A 17784-nucleotide genomic window follows, 5' to 3' on the forward strand; every position below is an offset into this window, starting at 1 on the left:
CTGACAGCATGAGCTCTCTCACCAGGTGAGAGAGAGAGGTGTGTGTGCCCTCTCCTTGCTCCATGCACCAGCATTCAGAGGGTCACTTGTGAGTTTTTGCTTCAGGAGCTGAGGACAAAAGGTCAAATATCTCCTGGTATTTATTATTATGAAGGAAAGCCTTATACATTGTAATCAATAGCGACATTGCAGAAAATCTAAAAAATTGTCCAAAATGTTGACAGCTGTGGAATCATGATGTTTGACCTTTCTGATTCTAAAACTGCTGATTTTTCTTTTTTCAATGTTTCCACTTCTGAGCATTTTGAAACTTGCATATAAATAATTATACTCAATATTTTTTCCTGGGTATGAAACCAGAATTGTAGACAAAAGAAATATTCATGTTCTAGCCCTAAGTTTAAGTAGCCATTTAAATGGCTAAAAAGAAATCAACGTATTTTACGGTACAGTCTAATTAGAGCTGTTTTGGTTATGTGCGCCCATAGGTGTAAATACACGTATTTGTTGGCGAAATGGGCGGGTGGCTGTTCTTAGGAGCAGCAGGCGAGGCCGGGGCACTACCAAACGGCTTCCACGCCGCACGGTGCCCCGGAGCAGGCTCAGGGCGGGCTCCGGCGGGGCTGTCCCGGCCTTTCCCCGGCTCGTTGAAGGGGCGGCGCGGCCCGGCGCGGCTGACGCGATCCGCAGGCGCCGCGGCGTGGCCCGGCCGCGGCTCGGCGGGGCCGGCCGAGCTCCAGCTCCGCCCCTGCGGCGCGGCGGGGGCTCCGCGCTGCCCCGAGCGCCGGCAGCCGCCGCCTGAGGGAGCCGCCGCCTGAGGGAGCCGGCCCGGCCCGGCCCTGCCCCATGGCTTCCCCGGCGGCGGCGGGGCCCGGAGCCGCGCTGCCCCCGGCCGCGGCGCGCCGAGACTTCTACTGGCTGCGCTCCTTCATCGCCGGAGGTGGGTGCCCGTGCCCCGGGCGGGGACTGTCGCTGTCCCCGTGGAACCGCCGCCGGGTCTGGTCCCCTGGGCAAGCACGGAGCTCTCTTCTCCTTTTTCCCCTATGGACTGGCGCGGTGCACGCCAGGGACTCGCACGTGTGTCAGACCCAGCTCGGAGCCCCGGCCAGCGCAATGAAATGATCCCGGAGCCCGAACCCTCGTTAGGCTGCTCGGGGAGGGCGGATTATCCCTGTCCTCACACTGCTGAGGCTGCTGTTCCCAAGATGAAGGTGGTGTGAAGGGGCGAGACAGCCTGGCAAACATACTGCCACATTGATGACCTTATAGAGACAAAGCCTGTTTGCTCTGTGAGGTGTTGTCTCAGGTGACTGATTTGCTGGGGGTAGGGGAAGGTTGTGTTTATTTACAGTTTTTCCATCATGCCGCACTCTGTTGGATCTCACTCTGAAGTAGCGCAGCGTGCACGGCAGACACGTACCCACCTCCTTGGGAACACCGGCAAGGGCTGTTTCCCGCAAAGGGAAGGAGGAAATAGGATGGAAAACTCTTGAGTAACTTTCAGGAAAGTTCCTCCTGCAATGACCTTAGCAGCGGAGACGGACAGTGGCCTGGGTTTTTGTAAACAGGAAAAGTAGCTTAAATGTTTGACTAAGGCCTTAGGGGCTTTGTAGCATCTACTGGAAGCTGTTTGCTTGTCATTGGGGCTTTTTCCAGTTCCTGATTGAGTTAGCTACATTAGAAAAATCCCTTATTTAACTGCTGATCTAAAGAATTTTTTTCATCCTGTCACTCTTCTGTTTCTCCCTTGGAAAGGTGTTGCAGGATGTTGTGCCAAAACAACCACTGCACCACTGGATCGAGTAAAGATTTTGCTGCAAGCTCATAACCACCATTACAAACATCTAGGTAAGATGGCTGCTAATTTAGGTTTGAAATGCAGTGTGTGCGGTTTGGGTGTATTAATTTACTCAGTGATGAGGCTGATTAAAAAGGTGCTCATCAGACAGGAGGTTGTATCTGTCTGGTCAGGCTGTGTGCCATGTTTTGTTACCGTTTGAGAAGACAGACAAAGCCATGTGTAAGCAGTGGTATCAATCGATGTGTTAGAGATTGAGATGTCAGAACAATCCTCAATAAGGCACGTAAGAGCTAGGCTCGATCTTCTGTTTACAGAGGGCAGCGGGAGATTGGCAATGACAGCTTCAAGGCTTGGATGATTTCAGTGGGAGCTGTCCTGTGGGGGCTCCCAGGGCCGTGGGGATCCCTGCGGCTCAGACAGGCCTGGCTGCTGGCAATTGCACCGAGCAGAGCGTTTGTGCCTGCTGGGAGGTGCAGGTGATCTGTGCTCGGCACCTGTGTTGCATCATGGTGAGAGCAAGCTCACGTGTGCACAGCTGTTCTCTGCGGGCTCTAACAGTGCCCTCTTGTGCAGGGTGTTTGAGCCATTTATGTCAGATGTTACTGAAATGTGGCATAACTTTTGCTCCAAAAGTTAAATGTTGCAATTTTCAGAGGGAAAAAATATTTTGACTTGGCTAATTTTGCATGTAACTGAATTTGTTATGAACTTAGCCACTAAAGATAATGTTTTTAAAAGTTGCAAAAATAAATCATTGCTAAATCATAAAATTCAGTGGATATATATATATTCACTGTGGCAAAAAGGGAAACACAAGCAATGTGTTTTAGTAACACAGACACAAGTATACACTCAAGTCAATGAACTGAAGGGTGAAATAATTGGTTTGACTAGCATTTTAAATCTTCAATTTGCTTTGTACTGTGCCATAGTTGGCAAGTAAAATCTTATGTTCTTCCCTATTTTGGGAGTCAGGTATGATGCTGATTATTTGAATTGTGTCTGACTTGAATGTGTGTCCATGTTACGAGTAGGCAAAAAAGGAGAATTATGTGGATGAGGTACCTGTAAGTGCAGAGACACCATGGTTCTGTTCATCCAAGTCCTCCCTGTGTGTTTTTACACCTTTGCCTTGTGGAGCTTGTGGGTCTCACTGTTCTAGGAAATAGAAACAGTAACTCATCATTGCAGCATAGAGAGAAATTCTGGTCTTGGCATAAATAAGTTCAGAGGCAGGTAATGAGCATGACATCTTAAGAGTAAATTTGCTGCTAAATATGTAATAATATCTTAATATACAATGCTATAGTAAGTATACAATGATATAGTAGAAAGATGCACTAATCTATTAATATTCTTAGAATCCCAGAAACTAATAGATGCTTGTTTTGTTTAAACTTCAAATGAAAGTTTGTCAGCCACTCTCTTCTTCCTGCCTGAAAGCAAGAATCATTTTCATTTTCAGTTTTTATTTAGTAGTTGCATAGGAATTAAAACTGTTTGATTATCACAGTTAATTCTTTTATAGAATCAAACTAAAAAGTGAATTTGATAGCAACTGTGCATAGCTAATGTTTCCAGTAAAACTATAGGTTTTGCCCAAACTCTGTGTGATGTTGCATTATTTCCCACTGATTAAAAGTAGGATTGCTTCTTGTTGCAACAACTCTGAGATAAAGAGTGTGAGATGTTTAAGTTGTAAGTAATGAGAGTCTTCAACAGTTTTATTTGATTTCCTCAGTGATGGCATTTAATCTGTAATTTAGCATGTAGCAATGTCATTTTGCCATGGTTTTAGCCTTTAAAGCATTATTTATTTATTTGTTTAGAGTTGACTGAACTATAAGTCAGGCAGTTTCCCCCTGTGTTGGTGGCCTTAGGCTGCTGTGGGTGGGTGGTGGCATCTGCAGGAGCCTTGCTCACAGCCCAGGCAGGTCCTGGGGCCTCCCTGCAGAGCTTCCCTGAGTCTGGGAGAGGAGAAATCTCATCAAACTTCACCTTAGGCTCTCCCCTCCGGCAGTGTTTGGGCAGTGAAAGTGGATTTTCCACTTTACCTGAGCAGCACCATGCAGCCTCAGCTTTATATGCTTACTTTCTTCACAGCAGCATTTCCTTGATTTTTGCTTTCCTTCCCCAGAGTGTTAAACACCTTTTTTTGTATTGCTGCAGGAGTATTTTCTACGTTGTGTGCTGTCCCCAAAAAGGAAGGGTACCTTGGGCTGTATAAAGGCAATGGGGCGATGATGATCAGGATCTTTCCCTATGGCGCTATTCAGTTTATGGCATTTGACCAATATAAAAAGGTAGCTGAATTTATTGTTTTCCTTTTCTTTCTTTTTTCCCCTGTCTGCAGTGAATACAGACTGGTTGAGTGAATGTAGCTAACACTGAAACTCCTGTGTTTTATTAACTAGCTGCACATCTTTTCTAAGGTGGCTTAATTTTATCAGAATTTACTCAGTAAAAATACCAGGGCAACAGGGAAGCTTTCACAATGTTGCTTAAGGAAAAAGAAAATTCACACTAATTTCTAGATATGTTGGGTATTGTTGAGAATAATGCCCTTTCTTTAATGGAAACAAAAGGTAATTTAAAGTCTACTGCTATTTGTATTGCTATGAGGTAGCCCTTTGTGAATAATGTAGCAAAAAATGTAGAATGAAACATTATTGTACTTATTTGGGATTTCTAGTGCTTCATGGATAAAAGGACTTAAACTTGAAAGGTCTGCTGGATATGACAAATTATTATGTCAGGCTGTAGATAAAAATGACCTTGAAGATAAAAATGCTCATTTCAGGGTTCTGAAACCCTAAAATTTATCAATTCTTTTCTGTTTTCCTGCATTTACTGTTTCATAATAAATCTTTGCAGCATCTCATGGAGGTCAGTTGTTAGCATGAACGTATTTTAAACATTGCTGTTTGTAGTAAAAAATACCATTTTGCTATTAGCAAGGAGCAGTTTCATGTTTGAAAGGTCAGATTTAGTACCCAGCCAAGGAAATGGTACAATATTTACTGAGGACAATGGGATTGAAATTGTGATTCCCTTCCCTAAGAGCAAATTTCAGAAGACTGATACAAAGAAGTTGCTGTAATGGGTTTTGTAGGTTCTGTTCTTTGTGCTGTAATCATGAATGCTCTTGATCTGTACATATTTTATGTTGTGTGGAATAAAAGACTGCATGCCATGTAATTGAAGTGATTTATGAATCTGCAATTTCAAGAGCCCAGTTAGCATCATAGCACTTTCTTTTATCAATTAATTGACCAGAAACCTTCACAATATTTTGCATGGATATGTAAAAGAAAAATAATTCTTAAAGGGGGAAGATACTAATGATCTTTATAGCAGAAAGTCTCAGTTATTTGATAAAAAAGCCTGGAAGGTAATTTCTAACTTCCTTCCAGGCTGTAATTAACTTACTCTGAAATGTTGTTCTTTTTCTCTTCGTTTTTATTTCTCCTTTTTTTTTCTTTCCCTTTTCTTTTTTTCCTTTTCTTTTAATCTAGTTAAAATCTTTATGGGAGTATTTCACATGATGTGCATGTAAGAAAAATTGACTCTTCTTACTTTTCAATTTTGTTCAGTGTCCTTTGCTCTCTATATACTAAGTTTGCCTTGTTTAACACACATTAATGATAACTAAATAAACAATCTAATTTCTGAAGTGAATAGTACAAATACTTTCAACTTACTGTTTTGCTTTGTTAGTAGAATTTTAGTACTTTGATGTTTTTGATAAGAAATCGGAAACAGCAGCAGTGGAAAGAGTGTTAAAAATTCTAACAGTAATTAAATGTTCTGGATTGAATTTATAGCATTGTAAACTTCTTGGGAGCTGCTGCAGTGTTTGCACTAATGTGCTAATGAGCTTTGTGCTGTGTTTTGCTGTCTTTTCTGATACCTGATTACTGACAGTGTTCCGTGTTGTGCAGGTAATAAAGAAACAGCTTGGGATTTCTGGGCACGTGCATCGATTGATGGCTGGATCCATGGCAGGTATGGGTTTGTGCTTGCATTTCAGACGTGCCTTTTGCGCAAAAGTTAATATTCCTTCAGGGCATGATTTCATGTGGGGTTGGGTCAAACTCCTGCAAATTTGGATTAAGCAAATATACTAGTAAATGGTTAATTTAATGTGGTTGCCTAATTGAAATCTGTTTGTCTAAGAGTATTCTTTAAAAAATGTTTGTGCAAGCTGTGAATTCTGTGCTATGTTGGGAAGCATAGTTTTTTTAGAGTCTTTTATTATGGCATTTAAAAAGTGTAAAAACCAGTGTGATCAATATGAAGTATAAAGCTGCAGGTTCTGGTAGAATTAGCTCAGCAGCCCCTCTGCCACTGCTGCTAGGTTGAATATAAGCCCACAGAAATAGAGAGATCTGTGGCTTCTCAAATGAGAAAGGATTTGCCACTGTACTTTTCCATGTCCAGTGCAGGATTTTCATGATGCTCTTTAGGTCATATTTGTGAATGTTACAATCTCTCATTTATTATGTAGTGTAATAGCAGCAGAAAAACCTATCAGTAAACTGCCAGTGTATAATATGATTATTTGTTTTACTAGTCATTGAGTCAAAAGTAGCTAAGAAAAAAACAGGGGAAGGTGAGTAATAGTGAGCTGAGCTTTAATTGAAGTGATTCTTCATGTGCTTTTCCTTTGTAAAATAGGCTAAGAACTGCCTAGTGACACTCCTCAAATAGTCACAGGTATTCATATTTAGCTGCTTTTGGAAAAAAAAATTGGGATTTTTTAATACTACCTTCAGTTAAACTAGGAAGATCTCATTAAAATATTCAGACTTTGTGTGGCATCAGAGGAAAGAGAATGAAATTAAACAGTGGGAAGAGTGCTAAGAACTAACAAAGCCTGCTTGCTAAGGTATGTTCCAGAATTTGGCTGGCTTTCTAGCTGAAAAGTCAAAAAAGCCCCTAGATCCATAGATGTTATTCTCTCCTTCTTTTTTTTCCTTTCCCCTCGCTTTAAATGTCCTAAGGAACATTTTACAATATACTTCCCCCCTCCAAAGATTATTATTATTATTATTAGCTTTTCCAGGAGCTTTGTCAGAGACTGGGAACCTGACTGGGAGGCACTGTGAAAACACTGAATAATCAGCCTAATCTGTCAGTGTTGGATGGGGTGGAATTCTTCCCATAAATAAATTAATAGCACCTTACTGGTTAAATCTGGTTTGTGTGGTTAGAATAACAGAAATAAATTAATGTACAGTGCTATCTGGCAAGCACAATCTGCTTTATGTGGGGTGTTTAAGTACCATATACTCAGTAGTTTCATTTTTAGAGCTCAGAAAGTGAGGAGCTGAGCTTGACTTGGGGGTGAGATGAACACAGCAGTCAAGTATTTATATAGTGTCACGTGTGTTTGTTTTCTAGGTGGCATTCTGCTTCTTGGGGTGTTCTTTAGATAATAAGAGGCAGAGGGTTTATCTGAAGTATATCAAGGAGATGAGGGGATGAAGGAGGCACTAGAAGAGCAGAGATTGAAATCTGGTCCAGAAGTTTTCTAGGTTTGCAAACAAAACAGAAAAGACTTGAAAGATTGGTAATACTTCTTGCTTTCCCTGCTGTGCTGGCTGCAGTAGAGGATGATTTTCTGTTTCTTCCACACTAACGCTAGAGGAGATGATGTGCTGGTGCACAGGGGCATTCACAGTTTCATGGCTGCAGGATCAAGTTGAGATACATAACCTGTGTTTCTTTGGGCTTTTTGTCCCCCCTGCAGCATCCAGCCAGGCAGCTGGCAGCTTTCACTGTCTGCTTTCACCCACCAAACACAAATCTTGTTCATGGCAGTGTTTCCAACCAGACTGGGGCTCAACAGAGCTGAGTCAGCTCCAAGTGGTGGGAAACATTGAAGTGTCTTCTGTAAGTGATAAACAGCATCAAAAGCATATCCACAGGGAAAACCAGGCAGTGAGGGTGGGGGCAGTGGAGGGAGAGAAAATAAAAGCCTATTGTAATGCTTATATTTAAGGAGACCCAGTTAAAATTACTGTGGAAACTCTAACTCTGAATTTCCTGAGTCTTGTGTGATTCAAATTTCAGCTGTAACACTTCATTAACAGATAAGTAGGTAAAGTCTCTTTTAAGGAAAGAGAGCTGGGCAGAAGAGAAATCATAGAGGTTGGTTGGGTTTAGGAAAGAAAATTATCAAATAACATCAAAAATGAACAAGTAACATTAAATAAAACATCACAGAATGATTTTATAAATTAATTTTTAAAGTTTTCTAATAAAAAATCCAAATCAAAACATAGAAATGTGTATTTCCTCTTTTGCACTTGATTAACTTCAAAATAACAGAGCCAAAAAAGACTAGATGTTATCTAGAATAAACTCAAGTCCCATTAAACTACTACAGAAAGTATGCTTTTGGTTCTAGCTTTTTACTTTTACTAAAAGTGATTGAAAATTGTACTGACCTAGCACTGTCTAGGAGGATGTTGGCTGTCTCCATTTTAAATAGTATGTAATTAACAGTTGGCTACTTCAGTCAGCATTTTAAAAAAATCTGGTCTAGTTCTTCAGATGTGCTATGGAAGGAAACAGAATTATTATTTATTTGGCATAAAGAAATATTAGAACTGATGAATTAGGTGTTCTTTAACCTGATAAATATTTTTTGTCATCAGCAATTTCTGTGTTTGTTGTTTCTGAAGCTTTTTGTTCAGAAGATGCTACTTGGATAATTTAATCTTTACATTAGCTAAGGAGCAAATCTGCAGTTCAAGGCTGTGTCTTGTGCTTATCACTTTTGAACTTTATTCCCCTGAATCTCCTGGCAGTGCTTAATTTCATCTCTGGGGCTCCTGATATGGTACAAAGAGCATGATACAGAGATAATAAAAACTTGCATACCAGCTGTGTTTGCAATGCAAAAGTATTTCACTTGTGGGTTTTTCTTGCTCCTGATGGGTTTTTATTTTTATTTCCAAAGAAGGTTACTAAGAACAGAGGGGTAGCACTGAAACTGGGGGACAGATGAATCCCTGTGGAGCTAATCTCATTGTGAGCTGCCAAAGCCTGGGAGGGAATCAAGGACAGTCTCATGTGCTTCAGTGTCTTTAGTCTGTGTGAGCCAGTGTCCTGTCCCCAGGAGTGGTCAGAGGTGCTTGGGGACAAGGTGGCAAGTGGAGAAGGGCCTTTCCCTGGCTGCTGGGTCAGCACTGGCAGTGAGGTGTGCTGCTTTAGGGGAAGTGGCTCTGTGAAGGGAGGAGCTGCATTCCCCTGTTCAGGTTATTTCAGAGCAGTGCCAAGGGCAGTGTGTGTCTCTGAACTGCTGGTGCACATTGAATCTGTCCTGTTTCACCTTCCCCAGCAGAGATTTTTGGCTTAGCTACCATTGGTGGGGACAGACTTTGCTTTTTCAAGCCTGTGACTGAGCCTTAAGGTGCTGAGGTCTGGCTTCTCATCAGGCAGTATTGAAGGAGCAGAGATGAGTGATTTTGTAGGCTTCACCACGATGGCTTTGTGTCCCACAGCTGGCTCCATTCCTCTTGGAAAGGACAGTGTCTCTCCTGAGCCCCAGAAGCCATCCTGATCCCTTGTGTGTACCTTTTCCTTGGATGAACAGTAAAGCAGTTACATGCCTCTCCTGGTTGCTACCAGACAGCATATATTGTGGCTCATGTCCCAAATCCCCTTTTTACTTCTTTCATTTGTTTTTCAAAAATTCATAGCTAGAGGACTTTAAGAAAATATATTTAAAAGTTTCTATTTAAATCCTCACTCTACATACCATTCATCTGTGTGGGGTTTTTTAAATGGTGCTATTTTCAGAGTGTGCTCACTAAAGAGTGCATTCCCCAAGCTCCTGCTTGGTCTGTTGCTAGCCTTTGTTCAGGGGAAGTGCCTGGATGGATTTCAGTGCAGGGCTGGAAAGAGGAGAGGGGGTAAAGTCTCTTTTCTGAAATGGGATGGCTTCCTGTGCACTCAAGCTCTGTAAAAGTGCTTTACCTCTCCCTTCATTTGTTTTAAACTGTTTGAATTGATCTATTTGATGATGTTTCTGGACATCTCAGGGAATCCATTGGGGAAGGGCTCTAGACTGAGGGCCTGCATTTCATGTAAGTCAGTGCAAACAGTCTTGAAGTTGCTTTAGTGTTTTGCAGCTTCCAACTTTTGAATCCTGTGGGTGAGACAACCTTAGAAATAAACTGCAGATGTCTGCTTTTTGTTCAGAGGGCTTTTCCAAAATCTCCAAAAGAGGTGGTTTTGTCTTCTAAAATGAATTACTGATGGGATAATCCAGAATCCCACAAAGTTGGTTCCCAACTGAGAGCTGACCAGTGTCAGATTTTTGGATAGGTCACTTACTGGTTTTTTATCTCACCATCTAATCCTGATAACTTTCAGATCATTCAGTTTATTAGAGCAGTGTTTGTTTTTTGGTTTTTTTTAACTCCACGCATAAAAGTTAAGCAGAGCTTGTCTGCAGGGGCTGTGTTGCATTTGGATTTTGTTATTGGTTCGTGTTGTTTTTCTGTTCCCCCTGTTATGGATTTGTGTTGGCCTTGTGGAAAGGAGGGGAGATGATACACCCACAAAAAGAGGCGTCATTAAGAAACTATTAAAACTTAAAAGGAAGTGACATTTTCCTGACAAAAACAAGTGACAATTTTCTTTCTACCAAAAATGTACTTATCTTCTGTAGGACCAATTTTTAAAAGCTCCATTTGGCTAAATCAGAGCAGTTTCTAGAAAACAGTGCTAATTACAAAGGCTTTTACTTTCTTTTCTGCCTTTCCCTGTAATTTTTTTTGTTTGATTTTGGTTCTCTGGTGGGGTTTTTTGGGGTTTTTTTTTGTGACTGTGGTGTACCATCAGAAAATGACCACTGTTGTTAGTGAAGAGTTTTAACTGTTCCTTCCAAAGACTCTGTCAGCCATGGAGTGGTTTGCCTCAATACCTACCTGGAAAGAATTTATTACTCAGGCAAGTGTTAGAATTGTTCTTTTCTGTGCTGGAGTTGTGCTTCCAGAACTGCAAGCTGGTCAGCATTTCAGCTGTTGTGAACAGCTCCAAACTGGATTAGTTCTAAGATTTTATTTTTTTTCCTTTTATTTTGCATCTTAAGTCCAGAAAACTTTTCTGCTCAGTTTTAAAACAGAAGTGCTGATGTAACATGAGCTATTGAAATGCACTAATGCAACACAGTTAAGTACTTCTCATCAGTATGAGCCTGGCTCTATTTTAGATGTAATTGGAATATATTTAGTGTGTCACTAGGATATGTTTCATATTTTCAGATACAGTAGATAGATAGATGTATCTATACTCAATAATGACACCAAATTCTGACAGAACCTGTTTGGAATACTACATGTAAATTTGGTGGTTTGAGGTGTTTTTTAGTATGGTAGGATTAGGTTTCATGGTTGCAATCCAGTAAAGCTGATGTACTTAACCAGCCTGGTTCTTAGGAGCTGTGGATTTCAAAGCTCAGGTGAATGCAGTCAGGCCCAGAAATGTTGGGAAATCCAGGCCTAGGTGAGGTGTGCTGCTTCGGTGACCACCAAGTACAAACACATCCTTTGTGTGTTGCTGGAGTTGGTGTTCCTGTTTACTGATTGTAAGTGACTTTAAGTGTTTCTGTAACAAAATACTTTGTACATGCTATTGTATTCACTGCCAGAAAAGGAAATTCTGCTTTTCAAAATAATCCTAGAATCAGCTAAGGTGTAGGTGAGTTTTGTTTGCTTGTTTTGTTTTTGTTTTTAATAAAGGTATTACAGCAGTGATTTGTACTTACCCTCTTGATATGGTTAGAGTTCGCCTGGCGTTCCAAGTAAAAGGGGAACACAAGTACATGGGAATTATCCATGCATTCAAGATGATTTACACAAAGGTATTTTTTCTTTTCATCTTCAGTTCTGAAAAAGCAAAGTATGCTCTTAAATAATGTTGCACTGCATTGACCATAATGGCTTAGTGTGAAATAAGTGACTTCATTGTGTGCACTTTGGATTTTTTAATGTAAAAAGTTCTTTGGATGCTGCTTTTGCCTTAGGCTGCTGAGCTGTAGCTCAGGCTCCTGTACGTGGGAGGTCAGAAACAGCACAGAAGCTGCTTTCCAAGAAAGGTAGTGATGTTAAAAAAGATTTGGGGAGGAGGGCTGTGTATAATGCATAAATGTTCCCAGTTCCAATGTTGGGGGTAGATTTTTTACCTTGCTTTTTGCTTATCTCCTCTGGAGCCAGGCAGTTGTCCCTTCAGTTCCTCAGGCACAGGAGGCAGAATGTGACACGAGCTCCTTGGTGGTGGCTGGTGCTGGGCAGATTGCTGTCATGGGAGTCTGGATGAGCAGGGGGGACTCAGGACACTTGTGTTTCCTGCTACAAAGGCTGCTGTGTTTTTTCTTTCAAAGGAAGGTGGTTTGAGTGGCTTCTACAGAGGGCTGATGCCAACTGTGGTGGGAATGGCACCATATGCAGGTAAGTTAAAACCAGGACGTGCCAGTCCTTCAGCAGTTCTGTGCACTTCTAAATTTGTTTAATATATTTGCACACCTAGTTAATTAGCTTCTGTCCAAATCACCTCAGTGATGCTCCTTAAAACGTGTCTTCAACAGTCAAAGGCTGGCTTTTCTGCAATTTGGAGCTGAGAGTGAGCAAGGTAAAGCAGTGGTTGTGTTGTATTCCCAGTTTCCCCAAGGAGACAAGGAGGCTGTTTGTCTCCAGCAGGGAGATCCTTGGCGGCTCTGGAAACGCGGCCTCGGAGCCTCCTTGGCTCCCTCTCCTGGTGGCTTTTCTGTGAACGCTCCCGCCTGTGGAACAGAGCAGCCCAGCTCACATACCCTCGTTTGGAAAGGCTGGGCCCTCACTTAGGAAGCTCTCAGGAGCAATTCTCAGCAGCAATTCTCAGATTCTTGACAGCAATCCAGTACCTTAAAACTCACAGTCTAGCTTGTTTCAAGTCAAATCCATTTGGACAGAAGTTTCTGTAGAAGTTCAAAATACTGTTTCTCTGTTTTTCTGCATAAGAAAAAACTTCCAAAAGAACTGTGAAATAGTTTCATTTTGTAAATGCAGCTTTCTGCTTATGATGATACTTTTCAATGCAAGTACATAACATGAAATTTCCTTTCAGGGTTTTCCTTTTTTACCTTTGGTACCTTGAAGAGCATTGGGCTTGCTCAGGCCCCTCAGCTGCTTGGCCGGCCCTCGCTGGATAACCCCGAAGTGCTGGTGCTGAGAACTCACGTGAACCTGCTGTGTGGGGGCGTAGCCGGGGCCATCGCTCAGACCGTGTCGTGAGTGGGGATGGGGCTGTGTCCTGTCTGCACCTGCTCGTTCTAAACAACTTTGCTCTCACACAATTTTATCCCAGTCTAATTGTTAGTAAGGTTTTTAAGTTAATCAAATACTGAAATGCAGGCATTTCCTATTGTTTCACTTACTAAATACCTGTTTAATCTTCGGGGTCTTTTAAGAGTTATCCGGTGAGTCGATTAAACAAATCCAGGCAAATCTCTTAAAACCCACTGGAATTTTTTTTTAGTAACAATTTTGTTTCTTGCCTTGTTTGGAAAGCTAAAAAATTTTGACCCTGAACCTAATTTGCAGAACTTTATGATTCCAATTTACCTTCAAACCTATGTAACCTGTGAAACCATAGGATTAAAAAAAAGCCAAAACCAATCAAGTCTTCGATATTGCATTTGGCATTTTTATTACCTTGCTTGCTTTTTCCTTTCTCACCCTGTCTTTGTTCTATTTTATTTTGTCCATAAAATAAGTTAATTTCATGGACTTAGCATGGATTTTTCCCTCCATCACTGCATTGTAAATATCACTGCCTGTTCATCTTTAAGCTGTTCATTTTATTTTCAATGCAGGTGTCTTCTCCCTTCAGCATTTTACAGACTCTTTTATTCTCTCATCTGATCTTCATGTCTCTTCCTTACTAGTGCCAAATGGAATGCACTAAGAGCTCTGGTTTGCTGGTTTTGGTTGTGTAAGGGGAGCCTCCCTTTGTGGAGAGCTTTCAGCTGTGTTGAGGATCGGAGCTGGATTCCAGACTCAGTGCAGAGGGAGCTGGGAGGCTGCCTGTGGGTTTGTCTGTTTTCCTGTTAAGCACCATTGCAGCAGTTGTCCCTGCTGTGCCTGAGCTGCAGTTTGCCTGTCCCCTGTGCAGGTATCCCCTGGATGTGACTCGGAGGCGGATGCAGTTGGGAGCGGTTCTGCCGGACTCTGACAAGTGCCTGTGAGTATTTCCTGTTCATCTGCACTGACTTCTTTGTGTCTGAGCTAAGGTCAGCTCTCACTTTAAAAGAAAACAGCCACCCCCACCCCCTGAACTATTACGCTGTTGATTTCTTCATTCTTTTATTAAAGAAGTTTCCCTGCAGACAAAAGCTACCACTCTCAATCTGGGGTTAAGAAATACCTGAAATAACAATGGCACCCTTGTTAGTAATCCTGTATCTCTACTGGTAAAATAGGTTTTTGCATTTTAATGCAACTTGTGCTACCTTTAGTATCAGCAAGCTCTCTGAGAGAGAGACCAAATGCTTCTGCTGAAATGAAATAGTTTCAGAGTGTATTTTAATGGTGCAGAATCTGTTCCATAAGATGATTTTGCATAATAAAATTTTGCATAATAAAATTTTATTTGAGCTTTTTGCCCTCCTACACCCCACACGTTGTTGAGGTTCCTCCAGTAGAAGTGGAAGCTCCATAATAATGTAAAAATCATGTTAAATCAGCTCTCATCTTGAGCAACTTTCTGAATTTCAAATTGTCTCAATCTAATTCCATATTCTGGGACAGTTTCCTCTTGGTTAGTTGCAATCTTGTGGAATTGTGTATGTCTGAACCCAGTGCAATTCACTGGGAATCTCCTGAGTGAAAGGTTGGATCCTACAGGAGCAGCCCAAGTGACCTTTCACAAACAACCTCAGTGCTGCTTAACTGTGAAGGTTCTGTTCTGTTTTCTTCACCAGCCCTTTTGTTTTTCTTGGTTATTTTCCACTCCTGATGATTTTTAAATAAAAATGTGTTTGTTGTTCTCAGGGTTGTACTTTTTGCATTTGTGAGGAGTCCTTTTACAGAGCTGAGGCTTGTCCATTTAACAGTTTTGTTGTGCCCATACAGAGCGCTGTGCTCTGAAGGAGAGGCACAGGTCTGTCTTTAGAGGGTGAGAGGATAAAGCAGGCAGGAAGTCTGGAGGCTTTGGAACACAGGGAAGGTGCTCTCCAAGAGCCCTGTCTGCAATAACATGGGAATACCAAGCACTTCAGGTGCTTTCCATTTCATGTCTGCTTACTTTCAATGCAAGTATGTGAAGAAAGTTCTCTTTGCTCATACAGTGCAATTTCTGCTTTTAAAAAGGTAAAATATTATGTTCTAAGATTATTATTTGTAAAAGGAATTTATGTTTCTCTGCTCTTTCCTGCCAGTTAGGCAAGATAATGTGTGGAGCCATTCTGGTGGAAAACACTGTAATATATCTTGTAGGGCAGGTGTTTTCAGACCAACACTTGTTTAGCTGGGACTGCACCATCCTCTTTTTAATTCCCAGCCCTTGGGCTTAAATTTCTTGTGGAAGTGCAGGTTGGCTTTTTAGTCCTCCTGCGTGGCTTTTTAGTCCTCCTGCGTGGCTTTTTAGTCCCGTGTGGCTTTGCTGTGTGGAATGCTGTGGGTTTTTCTCCACGGATCTCCTAAACCCCAGGTAAATGTTGAAATCAGATGATTTTGATGCTGAATGTGTACCCCTGGTGGTTTCCTTTGGCAGTACCATGGTGCAGACACTGAGGTACGTGTACCAGCAGCACGGAGTGCGACGGGGGCTGTACCGGGGGCTGTCCCTGAATTACATCCGCTGCGTCCCCTCCCAGGCCGTGGCTTTCACCACCTATGAACTCATGAAACAGTTCTTGCACCTCAACTGATCGTTTGTTTTAAAGACTTTTCTGTACAACTACACTATCAATCCTCAAATGATACTGATAAATAAATGACTTGAAGTTTAACAGAAAAAGCTCTCTGTTACTGCGGACCTGCTGTGTCTGACATCTTTATTTGCCAAAATGTGGTGATTTCCTGGAGTCAGAGCCAGGGGACACATCCACATCAACATGAGCTAGCTCTGAACACTTTTTTGCACTTGATCTTTTAGGCTTCATTAGATGAATTCTAGGAATGGCACAGTTTTGGAGATCCATGTTTTACACAGGTTCCAAGCTGTTATTTAGCTTTATCAGCATTCCAGGAGTTACATGCTGCTGATTATGCTGCCTTTGAAGCTAGTAATTAGGCATCTGTTCTTTAAAAATGAAATGGAATAAACTGATTTGAACACAATGCAGTGGTTTTGGCACTCAGATCCTTGCCAGGTCTGCAGAAGCTGAGCTTGGCAGAGCACACTGCAGGCAGCCTTTTATTGTTCTGTGTGCAAGAACAGGAATTGCTGCCCAGGAAGGGATCTTCAGCCACAACCAGCAAGATGTATTCTGCAGTATTGGACAGCTTGCAGTTTGGAAATTTTGGTGTACATTGTATCCTAAGAAATGCTGTACCACACAAATAAGAGTGGGGGGAAATTCACAGGCATGAGTGCTAGAGAAGATCTCCTTGTGGCAGCTGGTGGGGGCTAATCTCAGAAAGCTTTTCTGTGGAGCTGCATGTTCTTCACTTGGCGTGTTCAAGGCTGAGTATGCTGTGATTATGTACTACCCCACTACTAGCTGGTGTAAACAGGTTTTCCCTCCCTTAAACCACCGTGCCAAAGAAACTGCATGCTGCTGCAATTGCTTATTTAGGCACAGGGCCCACGTGCAACCTCACACAGAAAAGGAAATGAAGATTGTATTGGCCTCTGTAGGTGTGTGTGTGTGCTGTTTGCTCCTCAAGTCATGGTATGCAATGGATTATTGCATGTTGGCCTCCTCCTGTGATGCCTTTTCTGGAAGGAATTATTTTACACACGATTGGCATTGGTACTCTTGATTTGACTCACTGTATTCAGGAAACTGTAAAGCATTTACTTTGTGTAAGTTATTTATTTATTGTAAATATTTTAGTGTCTTCTCAGAATTGGCGAATGGTGATGTTAAGTGCTGGATGGTAAGACTGATTTGCTTAATTTTGACAAATTTAACAAACTGGATTTTCAGTTATATATTCAATACCAACTTCTGTGGCTCAATTTTCCCCCCAGTTTCTTAAAAATACATATTCCTTTGAAATTTACAGTGTAGCAATGGACAGAGAATGCAATGTATCTGGATATATTTTATTAAAATTTTTGAACCAGTGTCCCTGTGTGATCTGTGTGTGTTGCTACCAGGAAGAATACATATTTCTGGAATGATCTGTTTGCCCTAATAGGTAAATATGCACAACATTGTCATTCTTAATTAAATGACAGTAAATATGCTTTTTCTTCTGATCTTCAGTTTCCCATAAAGGAAAGCTAGCCAATATCACAGTGAGCTTTTACATTTTGAAGTTCTTGCAGCGAAGATAAATCCACTGTATTAGAAAATTTAAGTGCCTTTCTTTTCTCTATGTTGTTTTGCTGTGTGAGCAAATAAGCCAGTTCTTTTTCATGTGAATACTGTTAGGGATTATTAAATTAAGAGTTTTACATCTTTATTCTACTAGCAGGGGTGTATTTGAGGAGTGTCATGGTAGGTTAAGCAGTTGTAAGGCAGAATAAAGCAGAACCCAGCATGTTCATGCCTGAGAGGAAGAGAACATAAAAAGTGTCACCTAAATTCTTGAGTCTGAATGTGAAAAACACACCTACTTGATGGAACTGTGCTGTATTTTCAGAATTAGTTTTTCAAAATAAAATTGAACAGTGTATGGAAATGTTTTTATCTTGATTCCTGAATTTACACAGTTGTGCTTGGAGAATGCAACTTTAAGGTCTATCAGCAAGCATTTTTTACAATCTCTGATTTCAGAACACTTGTGTCCAACTTTCTTCCTAGAGATTCCCCAGACTGG

The 17784-nt window shown here is 41.4% G+C and overlaps 1 protein-coding gene across 1 annotated transcript; it reads left to right on the plus strand.

The window, feature by feature from the left end:
- Positions 1 to 846: 846 nt before the first annotated feature.
- Positions 847 to 16259, plus strand: SLC25A16 (solute carrier family 25 member 16). Its single transcript, XM_054288406.1, has 9 exons — positions 847 to 940; positions 1756 to 1848; positions 3971 to 4104; positions 5743 to 5806; positions 11557 to 11678; positions 12198 to 12264; positions 12920 to 13082; positions 13967 to 14035; positions 15566 to 16259. Exons 1-9 carry the CDS (start codon positions 847 to 849, stop codon positions 15720 to 15722), a joined length of 963 nt encoding a protein of 320 aa, XP_054144381.1. The 3' UTR covers positions 15723 to 16259.
- Positions 16260 to 17784: the final 1525 nt, after the last annotated feature.

Source organism: Melozone crissalis, unplaced genomic scaffold (assembly GCF_028551555.1).
Source record: "Melozone crissalis strain CALT ecotype California unplaced genomic scaffold, PUWL_Pcris_2 ptg000062l_1, whole genome shotgun sequence".
In the NCBI taxonomy this organism is placed as follows: domain Eukaryota; kingdom Metazoa; phylum Chordata; class Aves; order Passeriformes; family Passerellidae; genus Melozone; species Melozone crissalis.

Excerpts from the sequence above, each read along its gene's own strand:
- SLC25A16 (XM_054288406.1), top strand. The coding sequence starts at position 847 with ATGGCTTCCCCGGCGGCGGCGGGGCCCGGAGCCGCGCTGCCCCCGGCC. Across the intron at positions 4,105-5,742 it reads CATTTGACCAATATAAAAAG|GTAATAAAGAAACAGCTTGG; the intron begins GTAGCTGAATTT and ends CGTGTTGTGCAG. Across the intron at positions 11,679-12,197 it reads TCAAGATGATTTACACAAAG|GAAGGTGGTTTGAGTGGCTT; the intron begins GTATTTTTTCTT and ends TTTCTTTCAAAG.